This window comes from Hibiscus syriacus, unplaced genomic scaffold (assembly GCF_006381635.1).
Source record: "Hibiscus syriacus cultivar Baekdansim isolate YM2019G1 unplaced genomic scaffold, ASM638163v2 tig00117047_pilon, whole genome shotgun sequence".
NCBI lineage: Eukaryota > Viridiplantae > Streptophyta > Magnoliopsida > Malvales > Malvaceae > Hibiscus > Hibiscus syriacus.
This window is the reverse complement of record NW_024063537.1, coordinates 709,962-723,280: the sequence shown is the minus strand read 5'-3', so window position 1 is coordinate 723,280 and position 13,319 is coordinate 709,962. Positions and strand designations below refer to the sequence as shown.

Below are 13,319 nucleotides of genomic sequence, written 5' to 3'. Positions count from 1 at the left end.
ATTTGCGTTAATTATTTTTATATAAAAATATCGTTAATTGTTGTTAAAAGAATAATCGACCTATTAAATTAATAGGTAAAACATACAAATGGTCACCCAAAAGATGATTTTTTCCTTAAATTTTATAAAATAGTTTCTTGATTATTGGGTGTTATACTATTCTATTAAGTACCTCAATTATTAAAAGTTATAAAATGATCATTAAATTATTCACATGTTCTAAACTTATTTTTTTTCGTTAAAAAATTAACAGTCATCTGAGTGAGATGTTGGCTTGAATTTAATAAAATCATATTTTAATGATGTCTACTACATCGCCGTTGCTTTCAAGCACTGACTCGACGTCATAATATTTCAAGCACTAGCTTAGCGACATAATATAAATGAAGAGTCAATTCATAAAATACAACTCGTACATTTTTTAGACAAGATTTTATCATATCTCAGTTAACATCTAACTCAGATAGTCGCCAATTTTTACTAGAAAATGATAAGTTTAAATATTTGAATAGTCGAATTATATTTTGTAACTTTAACCGTCGACTTAATAAAATAATATCATATAATCAGAATTTATTTTATAAATTTTAATAATTAATACAATTAATAAAGTAATACTCTATAATCGAAATAATTAGATCGTTGATTAATTAATAATATTCCATTCAACTCCATTACTCGAAAGCATGGAAAGACAAGACAGGAGCAAAAAGGAAGGGCCAGCTTTAGACTACTGAGTGGTAGTTGGGGGCCACATCAGATAAGACCCTTCTTTCGACACCGTGATTACCGCTCGTTTGCCTCCGAGGACATAAAATGTAGGGTAAATTGCACATGTAATATTCAAATTATCAATTTTGATTCGTTTTAATATCTAAAAATTTTTTTAAAACTATATCTAAGGTTAAGATTTTATTTCATTTCAATACTCCGTCTTTAAAAACTTAATGCGTTTAGTATTTAACTATCAATATTGATCAATTTTAATACTTAAACTTTCAATTTTTTTAAAACTTAACGTTAAATTTTGAACGGATACTAAAATGAAACAAAAACTCAAATTTTTATCGGTGGGTAGTATTACTGAAATGAAATAAAAACTAAATTTTAAGTATGATTTTAAAAAAATTGAAAGTTTAGATCCTAAAATAGATCAAAACTGATAGTTTAAGAACTACACATGTAATTTACCCTAAAATTTAAGCCTTAGGGGACTCTTCCCCTTGAGAAACGCCATTGATTCGTCATCAAGCTTGTTTTTTCAATACTAATGAGTTCTAGAAATGCCAAAAAAACCATGGTTGGTACAAATTCAAATCGACATACTAAACTAGCTACGACAAGGACCAACTGCTTCTTCTTCTTCCTGAAATTGTCAAATCAAGATGAGTTTTTTGCTTCAAAAGAAATCAAAACACAAAAGCATAGCATCCTAAGAAGAGAGAGAGAGAGAGAGAGAGAAACCAGTCTTTCCAATCAATACTTTATTTTTAATTCATTGTGTTTCCTCAACCCCAAACCCCACAAATTAAAAAAAGCCAAACATTTTACTTCACGTTTATAGCTGTGTGTTCTTTTAATACACTTGCCTCTCTTTTTTCGCTTTTAAGGCATTTTATCAAACGAGTGGCACGCATAGCATTGTCAATTGGTGAATCAAGAAGCTTTTTTTTTCTCTCTTCCGTTTGCTTTTTAGCTTCTTTGATCTTTACTTTTTCTGGGTATTTCTTATATTGTCGGGAAATTGAAGAAAGAGAGAGAAAAAGAAGGTGAATATGGATGGAGCGGAGTTGGAGTTGGAGAGGAGAAGCAAATTCTTGAGCAGTTTGATTCAAAAGAAGAAAGCTATAGAACAACAAGATCAAACTGAACGTCTTAATGTTAGAGTCAGAGCTTCTGATATGCCTTTAGCTCTTCAAAACAAGGCTTTTAAATGTGCTCGAGACCAGCTTGATTATATGCCTGGGAAGCTTGACAGTAAACGCCTAGCCCTTGCACTTAAGAAGGTTAAAAAACCAAACTTTATCCTCCTTTTTCCTGTTACAGTGATTCTTTGGTTAAATTCTTCTTCTTCTTTTACATGAAAACAGGAGAATTAATGGGTTTGTTTAGATTTCTCATTTTTAGCATGGTGTTTCACTGTTTTGGTAAAAGATATTGGGTAAGCTTGAATGTTATGGTTGGATTTAGCTTAGTACTATGCTTTAAACCCTGCTTAACCACTTATTCCAACTGCAAGATGATGTAGCTTAGTAGCTTTGATTCATTGCAGTCAAGGGCGCTAATGGTCCTTGTGAGAAGTGAAGTGTCCATAGAATTTGATCATCTACTGTTCATGCAATGTTTCAAAATACAAGGATACGCTTGCTTTCAGTGTAACCTCTCATCTGACTTAGAGTAGTTACTTGTGTGTCGGAGAGATAGTGTATTTAGTTCCGTCGTCCGATCCTTCTTCCCAGAGATGATGATGAATCTGCTTGTATATAGTTTTGGTTCTAGCTTGTGAGGCACTAACACACTTGTTCTTGTGCAGAAAATGATACTGAAACAGTGAGAGTGCTTTAACTAGTATAACATAAGGTTGATCTTTGATTCAGTGTTCTGGTTAATGCTTTGCTAAAACCATTTAGTATAAAATCTTTTGGAGTTCAATATTGATTTTTAACTTTTACTATGAATTGAATCGACCATCGACCATGACGACGCTTCCGTTGGCTTTTTCAGGAATTCGACTCGACATACGGTCCTGCTTGGCACTGCATTGTGGGAACTAGCTTCGGTTCATACGTGACGCATTCACTGGGAGGTTTCTTGTACTTTTCAATCGACAAGGTTTACATTCTTCTCTTCAAGACCGCAGTCGAGCCATTAGATCACTGATGATTTCAACAGATTTGTGTGTTCTACACAGTTCTTGTGCTGGTAACAAATTTACAAAATTTCCATTTTGAAGTTACATGTACAACTACAGAGTGCAGAACTGATAAACATGTCTATTTTTTTCGGTTCATACGTGTACTTGTTTCAATCGAGTAGGTGCGGATCAACAATCATCTGTTTGTGGATTCTAAGTAAATTGGCTTTGAATCTTGTCAATGTTTCTGCTATTCCTCTTTGTAGCTGTAAATTATTCAGCTGCACACACCAGAATGCACTGGTTTAACCCCTGCTGGAGTAAAAACACCAGTGCAGAAGCTATCCGACCGCCAACACGGCCCGAGAAGTCTTTGGATAACGGCATCGGCAACATGAAGAAAGAACTTCTTTAAAGGATTCGATACTACATTCGAACACTTTCAAATCAATTATCTTGAAACAATCTCTTGGTTTCTTTTGTAAAATAATCCAATGACAATAAACCAAATCAATCTGTGTTCAGTTACATTTGCCACCTTCAACACAACTCCGATGGGAGAAACAAAATCGGGTTCGCTGCAAATATTCCAGAGATGGATTCCGAAAATTTCGAATCGTTTGAATGCTGTCATAACCTAAAGGAGTACTACAACCAAGTACTACAAGAAAACAGTGGCCATATGGAAAACGCAAATGCCTATTATTATCACAGAGGTTGTGAGTGAACCACTACCATAGAAATACTGGGGTGGATAGCCCGAATTAGTGTCATTCGATGAAGGAGCCAGTGATGTGCCGTTAGTTATGGTGCCGTTTTTTCCGAAACTACAGACAAAATCGAAGTGATATTATCATCAGCATTCATTAAAGAAATCGTGAATGCATAGGGTTGAAGGAGTAGTAAAGATTAGGAGGAGTAGTAAAGATTAGGAGCATCGATGCATACCTTCCGGGAAATACACATGAACCGTGACCTGCACCAATGAACGACATTAGTAAGTCGATAGGTTCCGGTAGATTTATTCTATTAGAACAAATATTATAGTCACATACTTGGATCAGTTGTAGTGATGGTAGCCACCCCCTTGAAATCACAGGTTCCGATGGACTTCCCCATCCGCTGGAAATATGCATTGAAAGCATAGGACGAATGGGAAACCACGTTATCAGGCTCGTAACACGGCCGCCCCTGCAACAAAGGCGAGCAATCGACTTTTCCTGGACCACATGCCCAATCAAGAGCCGCTTGTAACATCTTTGGATCGGCACCCTCCTTTGCAACACAAAAAGTTTGATTCGTCGTGTCGTTTGCGAAAACAGTACCAGCACCTGTCAAGTGTAAAATATAAACCGGTACTCCATTGGCATCAAACAGCCCCCAGTTCTGTTCTGTGGCTGGTCCAGGTACCAAATCCTCATTGTAAAGTTCATAAATATAAGTACTAACTGCGATCCCGGGGTGTTTAGGCGTCCCGGTGTTGTTAATTACATGCTTGATCAAGTTACTGTTGTATGTATTAGCATTGTCAACAGTAGCATCGGTCTCGGACGAATCACCCTTAGAAGGCCATCCGGACTCTGTTACTACAATCGGAACGTTGGTGATGTTTAAATAAGACATCGAGAAATATGATGCATCAACAATAGCGTCAAAGACATTAGTGTAATGCAGGAGTGTGTTAGCATCCACGGCTTCTTTGTTTGGAGGGAGAGGCCGGAAAAGCGCATAGTCCAACGGGATCACGCCATTCGATTGCATGTAATCATAATACGGATATACGTTGAGCATAAGGTATGACCCGGTAGACTGCAAAAACTTTAGCAACGGGACCATGACGGGATCCCATGACCGGTTAAAAAAGGCTTGAGAAGGTGGAAATGAGTCCAGAATAATCGAAGACGAATGCGGAGTGGAGACTTTGATTTGGCTGTCGAGATTAGAAGCGACGAGGGCAGAGTGGATGAACTTTAAGGCAGAAACTAGGACCGGAGCAGCATTCGGGAGCGCGGTTAACACTTCCGATCCGACGGCTATTGCCGTTATGTTGGTTGCAGGGACATGGGATATAATATTACGAGCCACCCAGTTGGCCGCAGTGGCATTCGATTGACCGATACCAAGGAGCAGCTCATTGGGGACGGACACGGTCACTTGGATGCCTGTGTTGGCAAGTGCGAGAAGCATAGCTCGATCAGCATCGTAAAGCCTCACATGTCGGACATTCTGAGATTCGAGAAGGGCCACCACTTGAGTAGGGCTGGGCATGTCGGACAGGTCCGTACCAATGTTCACACCGATAAAGGCTTCTGCTCATGAAGATCCATTGACCAACGTTAAGTTAAACATATATATATATATGATCATGTCCTTTTCATTACAATTCTTCAAAACAACTAAAGGAACCATTCAACAACACATCAAACATGACATAGCATCATCCATCATCATCATCATAACAATAATAACCAAAGCACATGACCAACACATGTATATGATAATTTCTTTCTAATTACAATTCTCCCAACAACTAAAGGAACCATTCAACAACACATCAAACATGACATAGCATCATCCATCATCACCATCATCATAATAATACCAAAGCACATGAACTACACATGTATATGATAATTTCCTTTTCATTACAATTCACCCAACAACTAAAAGGAACCATTCAACGACACATCAAACATGACATAGCATCATCCATCATCATAATCAATACCAGAGCACATGAACTATTCAGGAAGTGATGGGATTCTACACAAAATATACGGGACCAACAAGGCCAAGACGTTAACTTTACACCATAGAAGATGACAATACTACCCTCGTGTACACATATTCCCAAGATGCCACAACAATTACAGGCAACAACTTTAAACACTTGGAGGCCTCCCATGAGGTCATTTTGGTCCTACAGAATATCATGTGCTGGAATGCATTATTAGCTGAGATTCCAATGGTGAAAGGAAAGACTTTCAAAGGCCTCTGCTTTGACAGAAAAGTAGTCAATACCCCAAAGGGAAACAGAGCAAAACAGAAGCACCCTCAAGCACAAACATGGCCACAGACAAATATATAAAACAGAACACAGATAAAGCCTAAGGGTTGTGCAAGAAGTAGACTACAGTTTCAAAGATACTAACCTTCATCGCCCGAAACAGCCCAGACAAGCAAAAACAGCAGGAAAATAGCCATTTGAGCGAAAGCTTCAATCTTTCAAAACTATGCAAATTAGAAAGCTCTTAACTTCAAAAAAACAAGAGAATCCCAGGCTTTGGAAGCAGAGACATAAAACAAGAGGAGAGGAGGAGCTGTTATTTTCTAGTCTTAGTTTACTGGTGCAAGGAAAGTGAGGGGGGGTTATGTTCCTTTGTATTTTACTAGCCTCGAATCCTCGAGATAACGATCAGATTTTTGTGTCAGAAATCCGACGGTCCAGATTCAAAGGCGAATACGAAGTAAATTCACGGTATACGAGTATAAAAATACTGTCTTGTTGATGATATGGCATGTTAAATTGAATTCAACGGTTATATCCCGACAAATCTGCTCTTTTATAAATTGTGTTATTTTCTTAAAATAACATTATTTTCTTCGTATAATTTATGTCTTATCTTGATTATACATGTAATTTAAGGATAAGTGACCATTAATTAAGGATAGATCGAGGGAAACGAAAGTTGATTGTTGTGACGGTGATCAAACCGGACAGACACCATTTTGGGCCATTGGCACGCCTCATTTCATGGCACTGAGTGTGATAGCGTTTGGTTAGGGGTGTTGGTTGTGCCGCTTGAATTTGACTCGATCAAAATTTGGTAAAAATTCAACTCGGATTAACTCGATTTGAACTCGAGCTCGACTTGAAACTTTAACGAGTTGAGTTGAGCCGAGCAAAATCCAACTTGTCTCAGTAAGTTCTTAAATAGTTCGTTAATTTTTTAGTAGTTATCTTAAAAAATATTTTATTAAAAAAATACTAATTTACCAATAGATAATAAAAGGATGATAAATTATTAATCAATTAATTTTCTAATAAAAAATAAAAATATTAAATATTAAATTAATATTTTACTACACCTAAAAATCAAACTTTATTTATTATTTTAATATTTTTATGAATTATTACTTTGGAATTCAGACTTTGAAATTGTTTCATAGATTGTTTTGATAATTTTTGGCTAAATTTATTAAATTATATTTATATTAAGCTCTATATAGTATTATTAGATTTTACCTATAGTTAAGAAAATATGGTAAAAATTTCGATGAACTTAACATGCAACGAGGTGGCAACGAGCTTAAAGAGCAACAAACTTAACGAGTAACGAGTCGAGCAACAAATTTTTTTAAAGAGCACGAGTCGAAAAATTTTTTAATGAGCTTACGAACAACAAGTCGAAGTGAACAACACAATTCTTTAACGAACACGAGTCAAACACCGCCCAACTCGTGATCGACTCGCCTAAACGCCACGGAAGCTACCAACTTTCCACCAACCAAGAGTCATATGCATACTTATATCACACGAGTCTTTCAAAAACTTGACTTCTTCGAACGACCACAAGAGTTTTTGACATAATCTACGATAGATTCACTTGATTTGATAGAACGAAATCTAAGATTAGACTATCAAATCTATATAATCTTGTCCTACATATAGCTATAATAAATTCATGATCAAAACGCACCGAAGATCACTATAAATACTCTCAATCAATACATTAAAATAGACGGGATCCTTGAAACCTCTATTGTTCCCTTCTTGTCTTTCTCATGGCCTACCCTCTTCATCTTCTCCACGTTCGACCTAGAAGAAGTGAACCGCTCACGATTGACGAAATTTATTCGTTCCCGTCAACGGTTAGTAATTAAAGTACCCAAAAGGACTTACCCATATTGCCAGATGCATTGCCACCACCATAGAATGCAGCATGGCCACCTTGCCATCCTCCCCCATAGTCACCAAAAGCGCCTCGCAAGCAAAGATTGAAGACAAAACGAGGAACAAAAAGCTCTTCTGTTAAACTTGGGTTCCTTTGCAGTTACTATGCATTAAGAAGGCTATCTCATGTGACAAAACGATGTCAGTTCAATTGAACAACGTGTCACATCAATATTTCATTACTCTCAATAACGACAAAGGATCGATTTGCTATAAATCAATAATATCCTCTTCTCCCATGGTCGAGAGATTTGAAGGAAATTGTACTTGGGTTATTTGTGTTCATATGGTCCCGGTGGTCCCATGGCAATGTAATGTCTACAAAATAAATTATTTGGAAAAAAAATCACAGATATTAAAAAAACGTGACAATTAAACGGCTGAGCGGAATATATATAAAATATCTGTTTAGAATTTTCTTAATATATTATCGATATTCAACAGTCACCCAGCTGAATAAGACAAGTTCTAACTAATGCATTATTTCTACCATGTAACGACAATTGAATGGGGTTACATAGTAGTTAAAACATTCATATTAACAATATAAACTTACACCAACTAGTTGTGTTCATAAACCATGGAGTTCGGTGGATTCCGGCAACGATCATGCGCTCGATTCCAAGGTAGTTGCATAATCTATCGACTTCTTGAAAGAATTGTATGGTGATGCTGCATTCATTACCCTACAACAGCAAATAACAGAGATTTATTCTAGGCATCGAGATTCGATCGATTGTATTTAACAATTATAGCGTTTTCACGCTACCCTGAAGTCTCTCACTTAGTTGCTCATAAGCACTAATCCCTGTGGCCAACAACTAAGATATCAAAGGAAGGTAGCCAATCAGTGTGCCTTAAACCTCAAGCCATTAACCCCAAGGACTATTATATCGCATCCCATGAATCTATCGGTTTTTTGGCTTTCTACGACAATGCAATCTAAACGTGGTCGACTAGTAGTTTGAAATAGTTTTGAGAACAAAAGTATCTCGCCTACGAACTAACCTTTCCTTGCGCTTCTGCAAAAACCGAGCCAAGGAAGCTTTGCGAGCCTGTGGAACTAGAGGCAAACAATTCAAAGTAAGTTATAAACAAAATTAGCCAAAAATATGCATGCAAGAAGAGAAAATCTTGCAAGAGCATGAGAGCATATACTAGAAGGCATCATGCCAGTGGCAGCAACAGATCCCATGGAATTCGCCAACATTGGAGGCTCAAATCTGCTAATAGGGGTAGATAGTGTTGGAGTCTCCGAGGTCTTGCATATCATCTGATCTTCGGTACTAGTGGAGCCACTCCCGGACTGAGCAGAAACAGCATGAGGGCTCGACGTACCAGAGTTTAATTGTGTATTTATGATATGGTTTGCAGGAACACTTTCAACTTGAACTGGCTTCAAAATCGGTGCCTGAACTTGAGCTTTTGGATAAGCCGAATTAGATCCAGCCAAGAACATTATAGCCTGAGCCTGGATAAGATACAAAAAAGAAGTTAACTTTCGAAGCTTTCCACCGACTTAAAGATCGTTAAAACAAAGTAATTTTGGTAAAGAAAGAAGAGCACCTTCTCAGGGGTAATATCATCAAAGACATTCACTTCACCCGCATAAAAGATCGTCAGTTGAGCGGGTGATCCAGAGGTCTTGACGCTTTTCCTAATCATAAAATAAAATTTAGAACCAAGTCTCAATATCTTACTGTTAACAATATTGCTGCAGTAACTGAACTAAAGCATACGAATTTCAAGTTTACCAAGGTTCAACACTTCCAAAAACAGAACCAAGTGTGGGAAGAGTCGTATGTGGACCCGTCACCGGAATCCCTCTGAGTAATTGCGGTCTCATGCTATTAACAGGCAAGTTTCGACCAGCGGTAGCGTAATGATTCTTCATAAACTGTACATGGTTCGAGGCCGGAAACATCTTACCATCATGTAGAACACAAGAAGGTGTCATTGAGAAATGACTCCCACCTATCCTACCATGGTAGAATGATTTCTGGACAGTAAATTAAGGTGTCATTGGAACGGGGAAAAGCGAAAAACGATATCAATTCGAGAGCTTTCCAACAAAAACACATGTAAATTAAGGTGCATCTCTATCTGGCATAATGAAATGATGCCTAAAGAAAGATCATTCCTCTCGCAACTCAAGCTAAAGACTCGATCGAAACGGTAATCAAGCAGCTTAATCCACAACAGTAAAAGCAAACCTGAAGTTCAGTGGCATCCATTGTTGAGGTAGGCATGAACAAAGGGCCAACCATTTTAGCTTTGTCCCCTTGAGCAAAATTAAAGCTCATCAGCTGTGGAACAGCACAAACCTTGTCTGAAAACGGCCATCGAATCCCTGAGCTTTTAGTAAAACCTAAACCCCCCCCAAAACAAACCGCTAAAATTAGATAAATGCACAGCTATAACAGGCACAACTCTAATTTGACATAATCATCTATAAACAATCACCAGTAACTAAATGCTTACATGATTCCAATTTATTAATAGATTTATAGATAATCATCAAGAACCAAACTTTTAAAGAATTTCCAGAAAAAGATAAAAGGGAAGAGCACATGCACCTGTTTCCTTTACCATAACCCACGGTTCTTTTGAATCCAAACCCAAGAAATCTCTCTCCATGGTTCTTTGACTCTCTTGAATTCAAAATTCAAGCAAAACCCACCTCAAAAATCCAACCAGAAACATACATAAACAAAAATAATTCAATAAAAAGTAGTAAAGGCAAAGAAAGACGTTGTTTTATAGCATAAATCCGCCAAAACTTCACGTTCTTTAAAGAATTGTTCATTTGCACAGTGAAATTTGAATTCCTACTGTTTAGACAACCGTGAGGATTACCGGGAAAAAACGTTAAGGTAACTGGGTAAGCCGGTAACTCAACACGTGCTTTGTGCTTTAATTACCGGCTACCAGACACCACTTGTCGGTGGTGACTGTCATTGGTCTGAGAGGTTGACACGTGTTCATAAGACGTGATGAAGTTTTCTCCTCCTTGCTCGTGAATTGATTGCAATTGAATTGCCCGATTTTAAATTTGAGTAAACTACGTTTTAGTACCTAAATTATCAATATTGATATGTTTTGGTATCTAAATTTTTAATTTATCAAAATCACACCTAAAGTTTAGTTTTTGTTTCATTTTAGTATCTGTTTAAAATTTAATATTATATTTTAAAAAAAATGAAATTTTGGGTACTAAATAGACAAAAACTGATAGTTTAGGTATTAAACGTGTTAAGTTTTTAACGTTCAGGTTAGGGCTATAAATGAGACGAGACAGACCGTGAGTTATTCGAGATCGACTTAATCAAAGCTTAATAAATACTCGACTCGATTGGACTCTGATTGACTCAAAAAGCTCACAAACAACTCGAAAATATAATATATTAAGATTTTATCTTTAAAAAATGTATTATTAATAATGTTAACATCTACGTGTTATTTTGAGTTTGAGTTTGATTTTTAGGCTTCAATCGAGTTAAGTTTAATATTTTTGTTCATTTTGAGCTTTTACGAGCTTCAATTTATGGTTTAAGGTTCGAGTCGAGTTTGAAAATTTTATGCTCGAGAGTTTTCGAGTCGATTCGAGCTCCATTTTAGAGTTTTCAAGTTTTCGACTTGGCTCGTTTACAGTCCTAGGCGGTGCACTAAAATAAAATAAAAACTAAACATTAGATATGATTTGAAAAAAATAAAAGTTTAGGTACTAAAACAAACTAAAAGAGATAGTTTAAATAGTAAATGCGTAATTTACTCTTTAAATTTTGAGTACTTTTGGTGGCCGACTAATCGGGAAATAACTGCGTGGAAATCGCCGATTTTGAGTAATTTTGACTTGCTTACTAATAAGCTTAATATTTGTTTAATCAAATTAAATAAATAAATATTGTTTCAACTTTTGAGGTCTAATCTTAATCAAGTTTAATATGAATTATTGAATTATTTTTTAAATTATAAAATGGGTAAATTACACTGGTAACCACTAAATTATAGTCAAAAATCACTTTAACTACCGATATTTCAATTTGGGTGGTCTTGATTGAGCCTTTTAAAAATATTGAGTGGTCTCTTTGATCAAATTACAACATTGGTGATCAAAATGACTTTTGATTATAATTTAATAGTCACCTGTATAGTTTACCCTTATAAAATTTCCAATGTAGTTTATCTCCATACGCAATATAAAATTATTTTTATTTTACATGAAAAACGTGACTAAATAACTAATGGATGTATATATCAGCATTTGGGTGGTCATCCCTTTGATAGCAGCTATTGTCCTATATATACCAAGTTTATATTTCAATGGCCACCACAAATTCTACACGGGAAAAAATACCTAATAGAATGAAAGAATTTGTTATTAATTTTCGTTCATATTTTGCTCACTAAACTATAAAATAAAAACAGAAGGTGACTAGATGTCTCTGTAGATGGTGGTTTTTCGGTCCCAAATTTCATGGGTCGCATCACCTAGACACTTTGAGTTCAAATCCAACTTCTTTTTGTCGGAACTTGCTACGAAGTCCACAAAATGAAGATTAAAAGTGAGGAAATTGAAACATTTGAATCGAGATTCATGATTTTTGGGATATTTTCTAGTGAAACAACCACCAGATTTAGACTCAGGGGTCTAGAAATGATATTAGAAGTGTTTTATGTTATTTAGAGATTGATTTGGATCAATTTGGAGCATTGAGTTAGAAAAAGGGTTAGTATATAAGTTTTGAGAATTGTGGGATATTATTGAAAGAATGTAATATTTGGAGGATTCAATGCTGATTTTTGATAGTTGAAATGCTGGAAATTTAAATTAAAAAGTTGGGTGGAATCAAATTGTAAGTTTGATAAAGTTGAGGGTGGAATTTGAAAAGTCTAAGTATTATAGGGACTTGACTTCAAGTTTATTAAATGTGAAAGTATCATTTGGATAAATTAATGTAATGCTGGAAATTTATTTAATATGCTGATTTTTGGGTTTAATTCTTAAGTTGAGATTTAATTCTAATTTTATCAAGTTGTTTGGTTGAATTTGAAAAGTCTAAGAAAATTTAGGATGAAATTGCAAGTTTTTGAATGTTTAAGTGTTGATTTAAATATTTTATTGAGATGCTAAAAATTTTATGTGATTAATGTGAAATGATCATAATGGTGAATGGTCATTATGGATTAAATAGAAAAATTGATATGAACTCTAAAAAGAATTCATAATTAGTAGTTAGATTACGAAATTAGTAAAAGTTGAAGAGTGATAGTGAACTAAATATTCATGAAATTTAAGGAATTGAGAAGTTTGAAATTATGATGGAATTACGATTTTATATCGATTTAAGTATTGATTTTATTTTTATCGAATTTTATATTTAAGTTTAAATTACGTTAGTTCGATACTAACATATAACTTGAATATTTTATGATGTTATATGACGTTGTCAAACTACGGTAAATTTAGTAATCCAATTAACTCAAAAGATAAGGAAAATATGCAAAATT

At 35.5% G+C, this 13,319-nt stretch overlaps 3 protein-coding genes across 4 annotated transcripts; 1 reads left to right on the top strand and 2 right to left on the bottom strand.

The window, feature by feature from the left end:
- Positions 1-1,623: 1,623 nt before the first annotated feature.
- Positions 1,624-3,008, top strand: LOC120197217 (dynein light chain LC6, flagellar outer arm-like). The gene is made up of 2 exons (XM_039198821.1): positions 1,624-2,006; positions 2,725-3,008. The coding sequence occupies exons 1-2, from the start codon at positions 1,776-1,778 to the stop codon at positions 2,878-2,880; spliced, it is 387 nt and encodes a 128-aa protein (XP_039054752.1). The 5' UTR covers positions 1,624-1,775; the 3' UTR covers positions 2,881-3,008.
- A 416-nt stretch (positions 3,009-3,424) lies between these two features.
- On the bottom strand, positions 3,425-6,211 carry LOC120197212 (glucan endo-1,3-beta-glucosidase 3-like). The gene is made up of 4 exons (XM_039198816.1): positions 6,007-6,211; positions 3,910-5,163; positions 3,803-3,830; positions 3,425-3,681 (listed from the first exon to the last, which is right to left on the bottom strand). The coding sequence occupies exons 1-4, from the start codon at positions 6,056-6,058 to the stop codon at positions 3,516-3,518; spliced, it is 1,500 nt and encodes a 499-aa protein (XP_039054747.1). The 5' UTR covers positions 6,059-6,211; the 3' UTR covers positions 3,425-3,515.
- A 1,289-nt stretch (positions 6,212-7,500) lies between these two features.
- Positions 7,501-10,599, bottom strand: LOC120197213 (protein TIFY 6B-like). 2 transcript variants are annotated; one of them, XR_005523250.1, is made up of 9 exons: positions 10,385-10,599; positions 10,022-10,176; positions 9,563-9,807; positions 9,375-9,465; positions 8,967-9,279; positions 8,817-8,871; positions 8,365-8,494; positions 7,758-8,126; positions 7,501-7,673 (listed from the first exon to the last, which is right to left on the bottom strand). XR_005523250.1 is itself a non-coding variant. In XM_039198817.1 (7 exons), exons 1-7 carry the CDS (start codon positions 10,443-10,445, stop codon positions 8,416-8,418), a joined length of 999 nt encoding a protein of 332 aa, XP_039054748.1. In that variant the 5' UTR covers positions 10,446-10,599; the 3' UTR covers positions 8,232-8,415. The 2 variants fall into 2 exon arrangements, 1 of the variants encoding a protein (XP_039054748.1); XM_039198817.1 differs by lacking the exons at positions 7,501-7,673; positions 7,758-8,126 and having other exon boundaries at positions 8,232-8,494.
- Positions 10,600-13,319: the final 2,720 nt, after the last annotated feature.

Excerpts from the sequence above, each read along its gene's own strand:
- LOC120197217 (XM_039198821.1), top strand. The coding sequence starts at position 1,776 with ATGGATGGAGCGGAGTTGGAGTTGGAGAGGAGAAGCAAATTCTTGAGC. Across the intron at positions 2,007-2,724 it reads TAGCCCTTGCACTTAAGAAG|GAATTCGACTCGACATACGG; the intron begins GTTAAAAAACCA and ends TGGCTTTTTCAG.
- LOC120197212 (XM_039198816.1), bottom strand. The coding sequence starts at position 6,058 with ATGGCTATTTTCCTGCTGTTTTTGCTTGTCTGGGCTGTTTCGGGCGAT. Across the intron at positions 3,831-3,909 it reads CATCACTACAACTGATCCAA|GTCACGGTTCATGTGTATTT; the intron begins GTATGTGACTAT and ends TCATTGGTGCAG. Across the intron at positions 3,682-3,802 it reads TCATGTGTATTTCCCGGAAG|TTTCGGAAAAAACGGCACCA; the intron begins GTATGCATCGAT and ends TTTTGTCTGTAG.
- LOC120197213 (XM_039198817.1), bottom strand. The coding sequence starts at position 10,445 with ATGGAGAGAGATTTCTTGGGTTTGGATTCAAAAGAACCGTGGGTTATG. Across the intron at positions 10,177-10,384 it reads GGTTATGGTAAAGGAAACAG|GTTTTACTAAAAGCTCAGGG; the intron begins GTGCATGTGCTC and ends GGGGGGGTTTAG. Across the intron at positions 9,808-10,021 it reads TGGATGCCACTGAACTTCAG|AAATCATTCTACCATGGTAG; the intron begins GTTTGCTTTTAC and ends TTTACTGTCCAG.